The sequence below is a fragment of the Cydia amplana genome, chromosome Z, assembly GCF_948474715.1.
Source record: "Cydia amplana chromosome Z, ilCydAmpl1.1, whole genome shotgun sequence".
Taxonomy (NCBI): Eukaryota; Metazoa; Arthropoda; class Insecta; order Lepidoptera; family Tortricidae; genus Cydia; species Cydia amplana.
In genome coordinates this window covers 25,003,739-25,020,357 of record NC_086096.1, presented here as the reverse complement: position 1 = coordinate 25,020,357, position 16,619 = coordinate 25,003,739, and the positions used below count along the sequence as shown (strand labels likewise).

General features: G+C 37.7%; 2 protein-coding genes across 5 annotated transcripts in view; both read right to left on the bottom strand.

Annotated features, from left to right (window-relative positions):
• The window catches only part of LOC134661292 (choline-phosphate cytidylyltransferase B-like), a 64,635-nt gene that overhangs the window by 46,157 nt on the left and 1,859 nt on the right, over nucleotides 1-16,619 (bottom strand). The gene's annotated exons all lie outside the window — the stretch shown is intronic.
• Nucleotides 1-16,619, bottom strand: part of LOC134661290 (choline-phosphate cytidylyltransferase B-like) — a 31,362-nt gene that overhangs the window by 12,894 nt on the left and 1,849 nt on the right. For 2 of the 3 annotated variants that reach the window (XM_063517285.1, XM_063517284.1), the window contains exon 3: nucleotides 78-300. In XM_063517285.1, the coding sequence (XP_063373355.1) occupies nucleotides 78-300 (223 nt within the window). Of the gene's footprint in view, nucleotides 1-77; nucleotides 301-3,586; nucleotides 3,813-16,619 lie in introns of those variants that run through there. The other variant, XM_063517286.1, reaches the window with a different exon arrangement.

The following is a 16,619-nucleotide window of genomic DNA, read 5'->3' as shown; positions in this document are numbered from 1 at the left end:
AACTAATAGAGGAATGGATGATACGTGGCAGGGTAATTTGTTTTTGACTTGATGCTATATGGATTGTCGACACTTACCTCCGACGATGAGGTAGACGTTGGGAAAGACAGTCTTGGCCTGCTGCAGCTGGCGCGCGTGACCTTGGTGGAACACGTCGTAGATGCCATCCGAGTAGACGCGCACGCGGCGGCCCGCCGTGCCCGCCTCGGCCGCCGCGCGCGACACGCGCCCGTACGCGCACCGCTCGCGCTCCGCCACCGCCATAGGGTCTGTGCTGAACGGCGCCGCGAACCTCAACGACTGCAACAACCACACACATCTATAACAACACTCCTGTCCATGCCGCCATTACCAAGCGACTTGTTTGAAGCACTGCTCTGCTCTCACCTCAAGGACTAACTCAACACCTCGACCTTCGCGTTTTGTAACAAATTACCAATAAATCATCAGTTTTGATTCAGGATCTAAAGAAACGAAAAAAAAAATCATACAATCGAATTAAGAACCTCCTTTGAAGTCGGTTTAAAAGTCAAACTGGGTTCATCTAACTAAATACAACAGTCTGAAACATCCATTTTGTTGTTTTCCCTTTTTTATTTCAAGCCTTTTCCAATGTTCATAAGAACAGTTTCTATTTCAGTTTCAGAAGGAAATTTTTGAAACGCTTTCCAAAATTTGTAACATTATTGTGTGACGTGACTCCTGTCCTGTCCTATCATTACTTATTTTAACTTGGTATAATTTATGCTGTATATAAATTGCTACCCTATAGTTAAGATGCATGCTGCATGCGATCAAATATTTGTATACCGGCACCCGTGGGTAAGACATAGAGAAACCTGTACATAATTTAACACCATAATTATGTTTTCACAAATAAAAAGATTCTGATTCTGATTCATTTACCGTCATATCATATATCCAGACCTTTAAAAATATCAAACCACTAGATAGTAACGTTTATGAAATTCTCGGATGTCATCCAAACTGGCCATTCCTGCTTGCATCATCTTTTATGTTAATTAACCGTTACTGTTCTTGGAATTTTAAGTGAGTTCCGAAATTTGATAACGATAACCAAAGTCCAGTCACCCGCCAAAGCGAAAAACGTGTAACGCTTTAATGAGTCGGATTGTCAGGCGATGTGTCAAGGTTCAGCGCGGCGATTACCGCCGCCGTGTGGTGTGCACTGTGCGATAATGACGTGAGTGGCGTGATGTGACATGTGACGTAATGCCACGCTCGTCTTAGTCAAATCATCATAAAATTCATAAATCATAGTAGTCAGTAGTCATACTAAAATCATCATCTTCCTCGCGTTGTCCCGGCATTTTGCCACGGCTCATGGGAGCCTGGGGTCCGCTTGGCAACTAATCCCAGTAATTGGCGTGGGCACTAGTTTTTACGAAAGCGACTACCATCTGACCTTCCAACCCAGAGGGTAAACTAGGCCCGTATTGGGATTAGTCCGGTTTCCTCACGATGTTTTCCTTCACCGAAAAGCAACTGGTAAATATCAAATGATAATTATTTCGTACATAAGTTCCGAAAAACTCATTGGTACGAGCCGGTGTTCGAACCCGCGACCTCCGGATTGCAAGTCGCACGCTCTTACCGCTAGGCCACCAGCGCTTCAAGTAGTCAGTAGTCATACTAAAAGAATATCTCAATTAACTCAATTATTACACGCGTTCGCCTGTAATTTAAGTATTCAAGTTACGGTAATTAGAGAGCTCTTTAAGTACATGTAAGTACCTTTACGGCTTAAAAATAACTTTATACACAGTCTTGACCTACAACGAGTTTCTAGAAATTAGTATTAGCTGAATGCTATTTGAATGGTTCTACTGACACTCTCGACGGGTTTCAAATGTTTCAATGCCGAACGAAAAACAGCGTAGGTAAACTAATTGCTTCAAAACACATAGGTACAGTAGAAGTCAGATATATGCTTACACTTTTGCACCTTACTCCTTTGTAATAAGGCGAATGTAAACATATTTTTGACGTCGACTGTACTTTAAGCCAGCCTAATCTTACAAAAAATGAAATTAAATTACATTCCAATTTAGAACATCTCTGAGAAACAAAGACATTTGATTTGGCCTCTTTTATATAATATCAGTCGAGCGAGTTGACGTTTTATTCGAAATGAAATTCATTCATTCATACATTCTTCAATTATGGCTTCATCCAGTAGGACTATTTCGCCAGTATCAAGGTATTAGCAGCTAAATAAAAAAAATGCAGACACATCATTCATCATAAATTAAACTTATTTCATTGTAAGAATGAGCAACCCAGTGTAAGGAAACCGTCACGGTTATAGGTAGGTACTATGGAATGCTCCCGGTACTGAATTTCTATGACAAGAACCGGGAATTCCCGAATCAGGTACTGTATTTGTATAGAAAACCAGTACCGGGAGCATCCCCTAAATTAGGTACCCTTATTTACTTCCTTTTAAAAACATCGACCTATTACTGAGGTTTATTCCCATTCCTACTAGTCGATTAGGAATAGCCCGACGACGGCCGACACATTGGCAATCCTAATATGGTTTAAAATATAACGGAATATAGATGTGTATGTAGTATGTTACTGGTGATTTTTATGACTTTATGGTAACATCAGTTACAAATTTCCAGTAACGTCAGATACGGTATATTTTGTAAATTATCTAGAATATGTGTTTTGTTATTTCCTTATTATTTTGATAATACAAAACATTAATTAATACCTACTTGATCACATCACACTTGCTCTAAAAAGATCTTATTTCATGCAGGTATATTGTAGCTCGCCCGGTGTGGTAAGTTTATCTCTAACTACCTACATTATTGATACGATAATATAATGATTAATGAATAGGCTAAATAGGATGGAACCCTCATACACTTTTGATATTTCGTACGGAAGCGCTGCATACAATCGTAAACCATTGAGCTGTTGAGGCCAGGCGTAGGTTCATATGCAATCACAAAACAACTGTAGTACTTACAGCACAAAACAAACGGATGTTTTGTTAGTACATAGTAGGAATACTATCTCATGAACATGCCAAAAAAACTGGCCGTTTTCTGAACTTTCCAAGCAGTAGTGGGTTATTGAGTACCCACTTCATCGTGGGCACACTTTCACTCAGAGTATTAAACAAATGAGTCAATGTTTGACGTTGTCTAGTCGTCATCAGGTACAAACAGCAACACTCATAACTGTACGTCGGTGGACCTTATTACAAAAGGCATAAGGTCAGTATTTTTCATACAGCTTGCGTACGGTGACAGCTGTCATCTCTGTACAATTTATTAGCCTTATTAAAACATAAAATATGTATTGATTGAGATGACAGCTGTCGCCGTACCCAAGCTATGTGAAAAATACTATAGGTATCACATCAAAAACTCATATTTGATTCATATTTAATGTAAATCAACCCATATACGATAAGCATGAGGAAACTGAATATACTGTAGGTGCTATGGACGTCAGTATCAACTGAGGACCGGGTCAATCCTAGGCATTAAATTGGTTCCTTGTGGTTGTGGTGGTTGATATGGAGTTGTGGTGTGGTGGAGTGACTCACGGGAAGGTCTGTGGGCGGCTGCGGGTGCTTCAGCAGGCCGTTGATGCGCGGCTCGGGGCCGGCGCCGCGCCGCGCGCTCAACATCGTCGTGGTTGTGGTCGTCAGCGACATCGCGTACACACTCCTACTCTCCTCTGCTTCCGACCTAACTTAACTCACCGACAACACTCTAACCCGTGTCAAACTACTGTCAACAATTTCATTGCTTTGTAGACTGATGGCGACCGATTCGCCTATTAGCTACTATTAGCTGATTATAACTCTGTATGGATAGATTCGCACTTTCATAAAACTATGTTTAATATTTTTCACACACTCTAGTGGTCCAAACATTGATTAACTTTAGGGTTTTATCCGCATATTTTGATGTTTAACTATTGTAAGTTTCGACGCCAGTCACTGATTCCTCAGTTAAACAGATGAAATGTTAAAATTTAACTAAGAACCTGCAGACGAGGATCGCGAATAGAACGCGTTTATTCCGTTTGCTCGACTGGTCACTAGTTAAGTGGAGAGGCGTGGTGTCAGTGTGTTGTATAAGCGCGGAATGATAAATATAATACTCGTGTTTCGTTGGTTGTAAGGTTAACTAGCGCGAGCAAGAGGCAGTGGGAAGCCAGGGCGAGGCGCGGCGCGCGGGGCGGGCGACGGTGGCGCGACGCCGACGTGGAGGCTCGTTAGACACGCGACGCGCCACGAGTCGCTCCGAAGTGGACTCGAGCGGCCGGACGTGAACATCGTCGCGAACTCGCGATTGTACTCTCGATTTCCTCGCACTCGTCATCCAAGCGATATCGTACACAATTGCTGCTTTATAAATAATCCAGTCGACTCCAAAAATCATCAATCAATGAACAACTTATTGGGTGAACTACACGAGATCAAAGTTATTTACATCTCGTGCGCTTTTGAGTCCCTTACTACGCTCAAGATTCTAAATTAGATTCACGAGCGTAGCGAGTTATTATAATAACAGCCCGTGCAAGCGAATCTTAAAATCAACTCAAAATAAGCACTCGAAGAAATATCAAACTTTGATCTCTTGTTGTACAAATAACTATTTCTGCGTATGGGGAAAAAGGTGTTCATTTCCCGCCCAGCCGTAGTTTTGTATTCAGAGATTTCAGAGGCAAACTAAGTAGTTAGACAGAGAAAAATATTTAAGTTTTACTCGATGACATGGGTTAAAGATTAAGATGTAAAGCTTTGATTGAAAATAATAGGTAAGATACTAAATTACAATTATAGTACACAATTGTATTTTTTTCGTCGGGTGTTTACGTTTTTATAAGAATTTCCGCGGCTTAGTAAAAAAAACCCGGTTCATGTTTTTTTTTACTTCCAATATTATTTACGGAAAGGTTACAGTTAATTTTGAAATAATGTCAAGTAATGCAGGAGAATTACAAAAAAAAGATCCAATATAATTGATCTAAAGTTATAGTTTTCCGCTAATTTTCATTTTCTTATATGTACTGCATTGCTATTATTATCTTCGCTTTTAAATATTATAGTAGTGAGGACTATTATAATAACATCTGCTGATTAGCATACAACCATACTATTACGGTTGCGAACTTGAGCATATGTATAAGTTATCATTATCACTATAACTTAAATAAGTAATACCCACTTTTTCACTGAGTATATTAATCTTATCAAATACTTACAATCGCTATTAAACGCCACACCGTAACGAATACATTATGTATTTTGAACACAGTAGGTACATGAAATTGTAGACATTAAATAAATTGGAACAAAAGGCGAACGAAACATAGTGGCAATGGCAACACCAGTTGACTTGTCACAACAATTGCATTTTATATCAGAACTAGCGACCCTTTTTAGGGTTTCCCAACTACATCTTCCCAAAAATACAAAATTATTATACCGAACATTCTCCTCACGTGTGAAAATCAACACCAACATTGGCAAATTCACCCTGTGCAGAAAAAAAAACTAGCGACCCGCCCCGGCTTCGCACGGGTTAACAAATTATACATAAACCTTCCTCTTGAATCACTCTATCTAAGCATACATAGGGACAGACAGACAGCGGGAAGCGACTTTGTTTTATACTGGGTAGCGATTTTGTAAACATGATTTTAAATACCTAATACAGGGTGGCCAAATAAGAGGTATGGTATACACTTTATTTTTGAAATTTTATTCTATAAAACATAAATAATATTAAGTATTCCTTGTTAAATATAATATGTAGGGTCAGCAATTACACATGGCAAATAATGTCAGACAAATGTCCACCTCTAGCAGCATGGCAGATGCGAACCCTTTTCATCGCGTTTTTCATCACTTTTTCACACATTTCTGGCGTTATCTCAGCGACAGTGTTTCGAATATTTTGTTTTAATTGCTGAAGGTTCGTTGGCCTATTAGCATAGACACGTCCCTTTAGATAGCCCCACAGAAAAAAGTCAGGAGCTGTTAAATCAGGCGATCTTGGGGGCCAGTCAATGTCACCGTTTCTCGAAATTAATCGACCGGGAAACGTTATTTTTAATGTTTCTATTGTTTTTAATGATTAAAACACGTTGTTCCGTCGTAAAACGCTCCATAATAAATTTGCCGTATCTACACAAACTAATTTTCATGCAATAACTGTCATATTTACCGCCAAAATAAAATGGCGGCAAAAAAAAGTTGTATACCTCTAAGTTGGCCACCCTGTAGTAATAGTAGATTGTCCGAGGCTCAAATGATGCCTTTCATCACCCGAGTTAAACACTCTACTTTTCATTTGGAATAGGAAGAAAGTAAAATACACGAGTTTTTAAAAACCGGCCAAGTGCGAGTCGGACTCGCGCACGGAGGATTCCGCACCATCAACAAAATATAGAGCAAAAAAATCGTGTTTGATGTATGGGAGCCCCCCATAAATATTTATTTTATTTTATTTTTAGTATTTGTTGTTAGCGGCAACAGAGATACATCATTTGTGAAAATTTCAACTGTCTAGCTATCGCGGTTCATGACAGCCTGGAGACAGACGGACGGACGGACGGACAGCGAAGTCTTAGTAATAGGGTACCGTTTTTTACCCTTTGGGTACGGAACCCTAAAAACAACCGGCCAGGTGGGAGTCGGACTCGCCCACCGAGGGTTCCGTACTTTAACTATTTTTTATTTATATTTTTTTGGTCCCGTTTTTTACCCTTTGGGTACGGAACCCTAAAAACAACCGGCCAGGTGGGAGTCGGACTCGCCCACTGAGGGTTCCGTATAAATTTAACTATTTTTTATTTATATTTTTTTTTACAAACTATTTTTTCCGATTTTTTTGTAGACTAAGTAGTGTAAGACGATATATCTATATATATAAATGCACGTGTCCTGACTGATTGACTGACTGACTGACTGACTGACTGACTGACTCATCAACGTAGAGCCGAAACTACAAATGCTAGAAGGTTGAAATTTGCACACTAGGTTGCATTTATAAAATGTATAAGAGCTAAGAAGCGATTTTGAGAAATTCAACCCCTAAGGGGGTTAAAAAGGGGATGAAAGTTTGTATGGGGTTCAAGTTTTATTTTGAGCTAGGGAATTGAAATTTCGTAAAAAGATATATTATTAAAATACACGAAAACTAATTTCAGCGTTTTTGAAAATTCATCCCTTAAGGTGGTGAAAAAGGGGTTGAAAGTTTGTATGGAGATCAAACATTTTTTTGAGCGCGGGACTTAAATTTTTGTAAAAAGGCATATTATTCAGCGTTTTTAAAAATTCATCCCCTAACAAGGTTAAAAAGGGGTTGAAAGATGGAATCCATTACAAATTCTTTGAAACTTCTTATAAAGGCATAACATAAGATAGCAAAATAACATTATTTGAACGTTATTAAAATTTCAACCCCTAAGGGGGTTAAAAAGGGGATGAAGTTTGTCTTGGGGTGCACATTTTATTTTAAGCTAGGACCTTGAAACTTTGCGAAAAGGTATTAAATTATAAAACAAGAAAACTAATTTCAGCATATTTAAAAATTCACCCCCCAAGGTGATGAAAAAGGGGTTGAAAGTTTGTATGGAGATTTTTGAGAGTGCGGGACTTGAATCTTTGTATAAAGCTGTATTATTAGAACTCAAGAAAAATAATTTCAGCGTTTTTAAAAAATCATCCCCCAAGGTGGTGAAAAAGGGGTTGAAAGTTTGTATGAAGATCAAATGTTTTTGAGAGTGCGGGACTTGAATCTTTGTATAAAGCCATATTATTAGAACTTAAGAAAATTAATTTCAGCGTTTTTTAAAATTCGTCCCTTAAAAGGGTTAAAAAGGGGTTGAAAGATTGTAAAGGGTTAAAATTTTATTTTAAGCTACGAAGTTATTTCATTAAAAGAGAAGAAAACTAATTTCAGCGTTTTTCAAAATTCATCCTTTACGGTGGTGAAAAAGGGGTTGAAAATTTGTATGGAGGTCAAACATTTTTTTAAGTACGGGACTTGAATCTTTGTATAATGACATATTTTTAGAATACGAGAAAAGTGTTTTCAGCGTTTTTAAAAATTAATCCCCCTAAAGTTTGTATAGAGTTCAAATTTTATTTAAAGCTAGGAACTTGAAACTTCGTGAAAAGTTATTTCATTAAAAGAGAAGAAAACTAATTTCAGCGTTTTTCAAAATTCATCCTTTACGGTGGTGAAAAAGGGGTTGAAAATTTGTATGGAGGTCAAACATTTTTTTAAGTACGAGACTTGAATCTTTGTATAATCACATATTTTTAGAATACGAGAAAAGTGTTTTCAGCGTTTTTAAAAATTAATCCCCTAAAAGGGTCCAAAAGGGGATTAAAGTTTGTATAGAGTTCAAATTTTATTTAAAGCTAGGAACTTGAAACTTCGTGAAAAGTTATTTCATTAAAATGAAGAAAACTGCTTTTCAGCGTTTTTTAAAATTCATCCCCTGAGGTGGTGAAAAGGGGGTTGAAAGTTTGTATGGAAATCAAATATTTTTAGAGTGCGGGACTTGAGTCTTTGTACAAAGCCATATTATTAGAATATAAGAAAAGTAATTTTCAGCGTTTATAAAGATTCATCCCTTAAAACGGTTAAAAACGGTTGAAAGTTTGTATGGGGTTCCAATTTTATTTAAAGCTAGGGGAACTTGAAACTTCGTAAAAAGGTATTTTATAAAAAGAAAAGAAAACTAATTTCAGAAGTTTTGATAATTCATCCCCCAAGGTGGTGAACAAGGGGTTGAAAATTTGTATGGAGGTCAAACATTTATTTGAGTGTGGGACTTGAATCGTTGTATAAAGGCATATTATTAGAATACAAGAAAAGTGATTTCAGCGTTTTTAAAAAATCATTCCCTAAAAAGTTTAAAAAGGGATTGAAAGTTGGTAGAGGGTTCAAATTTTATTTAAAGCTAGGAACTACAAGCTTCGTAAATAGGTAGTTACATATGTAGTAGGTTTTATTACATAGTGGACTTGAAAATCTTCTGGGGGTTGAGAGGGATTATATCGAGAACAATTTTATTCAGTTTGGGGCTTGAAACTTCGTAGCCAGGTTGTGAAAGACAAATATAATAATTAAGTTGTATAATACTTAACAAATGATTAACCGTCCCTACTGCTATCTTTTGCTGCATAATGTTCTAAGCTAATGTAGAATATATAACCACCAATATACAAATCCACGCGTACGAAGTCGCGGGCAACCGCTAGTATAGGTATATGTATATTACTTCCCATCATAGTTCTAGGTCCCCTAGGTGGTGGTAGGTGCCCTATCAATTTTGATTCCCTTGAGAGTGTCGTAACGAAATATACGTTTTTTACGGCATCTTTCTCTTAATCTTTTTTTACGTTACCTTAGAAGTTTGATATTTTCACAGCTTCAAAGGACCGTAGACTTGAGTAAGTAGGGTAATTCGCCAGTAACTGGACACCCTAAACTCAAAATGATTCTATTCACCTATAAACAGAATTCATTTTAGTATAAAGTGGCTAGTTATTGAAGGCTGCTTATACTAAAATGAATTCTGTTCATAGGTGCATAGAATAATTTTTAGTTTAGGGTGGCCAGTTACTGGCGAATTACCCTATATAGTTTAAATTTAAACTCGGTATACCCCCCACACTCACGCGTTCCCTAGATAAAAGGTCTTGAGTCAAGACTCTTGACAGACAGACGGACGGACAACCAAGTTATCCTATAAGGGTTCCGTTTTTTCCTTTTGAGGTACGGAACCCTAAAAAGCGTGACTATTAAGTATAAACTTTTATAGTATTTCTTTCAATTAACAATTTAGGTAAAAGTATATTATCCCCCCCGAGTCCCGATAAATGAGGAATGAAGATCATGTTAGAACTTTTAAAAAATCATGATCTTACCAAATTTCATAAAGATCAGACAAACTTTACTAAAGTTGACGCGAAACAAACTATCAACAAAAACTAATCGGCTCTAAAATGCACGGATGTGCCCATCATGTGTTCCAAGTTTAATATAAGACTTTCGCTTCGCGTGCTTTGATGACCACAGCGATAGTAACTTGCCAGGTCCCTTGTAACGTGTTCGCCCTTTACCCTTAATGGTCTAAGAGCTAGCCACGGAAATAGGTATGCAATTTATAGAGCAACGAAATTCCTCTAGTTAGTATGCCATACTTTCTTTATTAATTAATCCGGGCGCCTGGCAGCTGTCTAGGGTGGGTGTGGGAGTGGATGAGCAACAAAGTGGTTGTAAAATCAATTGAAGGTGTGCAATTTATAGAGCTCTGTGTTTGGCGTGATATGATATCGGGTATGGCATGGTATATAATTACCTATGTATTTAATTCAAATATAACAATGCCAGGCGTTTTATTTGGGGGAAAAGTAGTGCCAGGTGATGAAAATACACAATCACTTTGTGCGCCTGCAGGAAGTACTCACAATTGCTTTACGCATAGATTGTGAGTCAGGTGCAATTTGCTCGTGATCTTCCTACAGGCGCACAAGTAATTGTGTATTTTTATCGATTTTTATAACCTGGCACTACTTTTCCCCCAAATAAAACGCCTGACATTGTTATATTTGAATTGAATACATAATTAGCTATTATATCACACCAAACACAGAGCTCTATAAATTGCACACCTTCAATTGATTTTACAACCACTTTGTTGCCCATCCACACCCACACCCACCGCTAGACAGCTGCCAGGCGCCCGGATTAATTAATAATGATAGTATGGCATACTAACTAGAGGGATTTCGTTGCTCTATAAATTGCATACCTATTGTCGTGGCTAGCTCTCCAGCTATAAGTAGGCTTCATAATCCTGCAATGCTATCTGGCGGCTTTGTTCCTTTATCGGCGAAAAAACTGAGCATGATGCGATAGTAGGCCAGCCCAGCCCGCCTGGTCTACGCGACACCTATTCCCGGCAAAAGGGAGGCAACGACCGGCCCGCTGAGCCGCTGACCGACATTTCGTGGATCGTGGGCGATCTGAGTGCGGCGCCGCCTCGCCGAGCCAACTGGCACAAGCCTGCCCGTGGCGGGCGATCTCCGCTTACCCTAATGTCGGTGCACTACACGACACCATGGTCACCACGCACTATGCACTTATGCAGCCCCACCTCTTACACGATGCCTTTAGACGAGTAAATTAGTCAGTCGCTCCTATGCGATTTTAAGGGGCCCACAAATTACCAGTTCGCCGGACGATATCAGTACGCCTGCATGAAAAAAAAAGATAATTAATTATGTCGCAAAAAACGTATATTTCGACACTCTCAAAGGAATCAAAATGTATAGGGTACTTCCCGTTGACCTAGAACTATGAACGTTGGCAAGTAATATCGTCATACACTACAAGTACACTACTAATAATAATATATGTAAGCGAGCTTATAAGAAGTTAGGGATGATTCTCAGGATCGGACAGCCCTTCAGGCGCCCCAATACTTATAAACTTTTATTCTATTCCTTTGTTAGGAGTATACTTGAATTTGGTTGTGTTGTTTGGACACCTCAGTATCAAGTTCATATTGATCGCCTGGAAAGGGACCAAAATATTTTTCTAAAATCTCTCTGTTACAGAACGGGCAATTATTTCGAACGTACTTCGTTAGCAGCGAAGCATTTTTGTGTTCCTTCCCTTTATAACCGAAGAAACTATTTAGATGTAATGTTCTTATTTAAAATTATAAATGGAATAATAAAATGTCCGAATCTCTTAGAATTAGTCACTTTCAGTTGTCCGCACCTCCCCCTACGTTCCAGATCTCTATTTCATATCAGCTTTGCTCGTAAGAATTACTCTCGGCACACTTTTTTCAGACGAGTCCCTTGTTATGTTAATAAGCACTTACATGATATTGATCCTTTTCACTCTTCCTTGTCTAGTCTCAAAATTGAACTTAAACGTAAATTGTTTTAGTTTAAATATTAGTTTAGATATTAAAAATTGTTATAAATAAGTAGGTATAAACGTAACTTTCTGATTTTCCTACCTTCCAAATAGTGAAATAAATGGATGACTACTTGTCTTATCCGATAACACTAAATTAGATATTGATGTTAAACCTATTTTCCAATCTTCTACGTACCTACCCTCTATATAACTTCACACAATACTGTTTGTTTTGAAGACTGGTAAATATAATTTTTCTACTCCAGCACTTAAATGTGTCAATTAAATGACTGACAGTGATATCTAAAGCAATGTCATTTGAATGATTTGTCTATAGGCTCATAAGATGACTGCTAGCAGTCGTCTTATGAGTATAATACAACTGCTTTATTTTTTTTAAAGATACAAGTTCCGATCATCTTGATTGAAAGATGTATGTTTTCATTTACAATAATAACTCTTTTTTTTTAAATAATAACTCTTTTTTTTAAATAATAACTCAATTTTTTTTAAATAATAACTCTTTTTTTTTAATAATAACTCTTTTTTTTTTTTTTTTGCTGCAGCTGTCATAGAAAAAGCAATGTATGCAACAGCTCATAATTGGTTCTTAAAATTCTCGGGTCTTTTTTTACAAAACTCGACTACGTCTCGTTTTGTAACTTCGACCCTTGAATTTTAAGAACCCTTATTATATCACTGTTGCATAAACTACTATTAAGTAGGTATGGCTCATAATTTCAAATTTCTTTTTCTTTCTGCGGTTATTATGTATGTTAACATTATGTACTCATTAACCTCTCAGTTCCCAGTGGCTCCAATATGAGTCGGAATTGTATGGATTTGAGAGGTCCTGGGAAATGAGGGGTTAATGAACCTCCAGGTCTGTTTCTTAAGTATGTTAAGTACACTACATTGTACTAAAAATCCATTTGCATTATGCGACTGTTTGTGTTCTAAATAAATAAAAAAAAAAAAAGTACAGGGAAAATCTCAAGACTAAAAATTTGTAAAAAAAAAAGATAAATTTAACGGTGGGCGAGACCGACTCGCATTTGTCCGGTTTTTAACTTGTAATAAGTTATCTTGGCCTATTATAGGAATATAATATTCCGAGTATAACATTGAGGCTCAAAGGAGACATGGTTATTGCGTTCGTCATAACTGTTCAAGTACTAATCATATTCACACGTCAATATTAAACGAAATACCCGAAAATAGAACTAGTGTACCCACTGGTGGAGTAACATGTTTATGCAGAGGCATGGCCAGTGATCACGCCACATAGTTGGCCGCGAGCCCAACTATTGATTCATTTGGCTTTCCTTTTTATAATAAGCCGGAAGTATAGTATCGGTCAACGTAATTATAATTTCGTATCAATTGTTGACCTGTAGCTGTTTTTATAATGCGCCACAACCGCATCATGTAAACATCATACTAACTAATTAATTTGCTTGTTATAGCGCTGGCGGTACACCGTCAGTAAAATGCTGCAAATGATGTTAAAGGTATGAAAATCGGTACGATTGATCTTTAGGACATTTGAAACAATTTGACCCGAAGCATCAACAAATAAAAAAAAACGAGAGGAGTTATGACGTCATCTTTTTTTGTATGGAATTAAAAAAAAATTGTTTAGAAAACTATCGTGTGTGGTATTAAACGAAAGGGCTTTTTGAGCCGATTCCAAAAATATCATCATTACAATTCAGTCATTTTTTTAATAATAATAAAAATAATTTTCAAAACAACATTAAACAAGGGGCCGGTACCACGAAACTTACAATTTACAAGTGACAAGTTACAAATATGTATTTACGTATAGTACAACTGGGCATATCACAAAATTACAAATCACAAAAGTAACGGAAAATTTATACAAATATGTAAATTAAATTGTCCCGACAAATCTCCAATTCCGCGTATCACAAAATATTACAATTTACAAGCAATTTTCCGGAAAATTTGACAATTTAGTAATTGACAATTGTACGTAAAAGATTTGTGTTACAGGGTCATTATTTGATTTGGTGTAAATCGCATGTCGCCGGTGTTTTTCGGTACTAAACGAACTCGGATCTTTACCATGACTTATACTTATAAGTAGTAAATAAAAAAATATTTATACATGCCGTTTTCCATTTCACGATATCTTTAGAAGATCTATGTTTTTTAATGCTCCAAAGGGTCAAAATGTCACTACCAACGCGTGTCGCCTGATCAGATTTCATCACAACATGAGCTAAAAGTCAATTTAAATGTAAATTTATGGCTAGAATTTACTAAGTGCCTTAAACTATATTAGTTAGTACATTCATTATTGATTGCACAAATTAAATTGTGTCCTCCAGAACTAAATGGCACCATCGAACTTTACCGGCCCTCGCGGTACCGTCATTCCGTGGATGCTATTTGCACATCATATAGCTGACCAATAGAAAGCAGTGTTGAGATCCTGCCGCTGCCCCCGCGTGCCCTTCGTCGCCCCACTGTCGACTACTAGACAGTGGGAACACACTTCAACATTTGTGTCCGCATATATTTTATTTTCAAATAATAAGTCGATTACCGTGGTTTCGTTCAAAAAAATTGTCAGGTTCTGTGTGTCTTATTTCTCGGTAAGTGGAAATCATTTTGATACGAATCCTATTTGATATGATGACTTATTCGAAATGTTATGACGTAATTGGAAGAATGTTCTGGAACATTAACTATGTTCAGGGTAGACGTGTGCGCCGCGCCGGCGCGCCGTCGCCGCCGGCCTTTTTTGCCACGCCGCCGCCGCCGATAAATGATCGGCGTAAAATCGGCGTGACCTTGAATGTTGTTAATTAGCTTTTCCGAGTTGGTATTTGGATTACAATATGGATTTTTGTATAATATACAGTTACAGTTGTCAAATATACATCAATTATTAATTAAATGAAACAGAATAGCCAAGATGCATAAACTATTTGACACACCAAGTAAAATAACTGAGTAATCCTAAGTATTCAAAAAAGATGAGGGGGCAATAATTATAAAGTATGATTTGTTCCTGTTAATTGGGAATTCACATTGCCTCACATTATGAATTCCCTTTTTATGATGGAGCATTCTGCCTTCGTATGTGAGTCACATACGAAGATTACGAAGGCAGAATGCTCCATCATAAAAAGACTTACAATTAACTAGGCAACGAAAACAGGGCAGGGAAAAAAAAGTCGTGTGCCAAAAATGTCGAGAAGAGAGCGACAGAGTGACAACACTGTAGATTCACTGTCAATCTGGCGAACAGCGCAAATGCTTGCCCAGCGGAAATATGCAAGTTGTAAATGGGTAAAGCAACATTATCATGTCACTCGATGCTATTTCTTGTAACAAACTGTGCTACTATTGTCGCCAGGTAAAAGACGAATAATGAAATCTGCGATCGTGATAAAATGCGATGTGAAAATTTGCTACTATGAAAATATGCTTTTGTGAAAATTGTCTAACAAATCATTAACAAGAAGAAATACATTGAAATGGCGACTCTTCTGAAGAAATTTGAAGATGAGAGTTCTAGAGAGGTCTTAAGATTAACAATTCCAAAACCAAAGTAAGGCGATTACGAAAAAGCGAGCTAATATCTTGGGTTGATAACCAGTAACGGTGGTTGCACCGCCGAGATACGCCGCAAAGCTGGCATGGCTAAGAGTGTTATGGCTAAGGCTAACCCCGACAAGATCTGGAAGAACAGAGGTATTCGACCTGCAACTAAAGTGCGCTTGATACGAGCTCTCGTCTTTTCAATATTCCAGTATGGTGCCGAAACGTGGAGCCTCAAAAAGTGTGAAGGACAATTTAGGAATGAATGGCAAACGTGCTCGAGTTGGAGCATTGTGAGATGGTAGAGAACGCTATGAAGAGGTCGGCTTGCGGCAGTCTGACCTCGCGAAATTGAGACAAAGTAAATGTGGTTGTAATCCTCAGCAATGTGAAATCGAGAAAGAAGATACATCTCAGTGAACCTGGTGCTTCCTGCTTGTACGACAAGAAAACCAATAAATAAAAGCCATAGCAGTCCACTATGTCTAGCAAACTTCAAGGATATTTGGAGTTCTGTTTTGTTTAAGTACCTACGTCATTTTTATCGTATTAAAAATGGCAATGAAATCATGAGAAAATTGAGAGTTACCGATCGGATCGAAGGTCATTGGGACCAGGTAACCCCTTCATGCAAGCCAGTTACTAGAGAAATTTAAGTTATTATAGCTATGCTATATTCATTTACAAACCCTAATTTACTCACAGTCTATTCAAAACAATACGTAGTTCATTGACCAGCAACCTGGATTGATAAAATTTTCAAGAAAAACAACAAATTAATGATTTTTCTTAAGAAACCTGAAAGTCAAGGTCACGCCGATTTCACGCCGAAAACACGCCGCCGCCGCCGATTTTTTGGCAAACGCCGCCGCCGATCATTTTTTAATCGGCGCACACGTCTAGTTCAGGGTTATGAGACAAAATGTTAGCTTTTGTCATCACAGTGGTAGTCATTACCATGGAATACCGTGGATATTTCGACCATGGTAATGACTATTCCTCCACGGTAAGGACATGGAACGCTTGTTTTATTGTTTATGTTCACTTTTAAAAGGATCTGCCTAAGGAGAGATATTATTATTATTTTGTATTTTATTC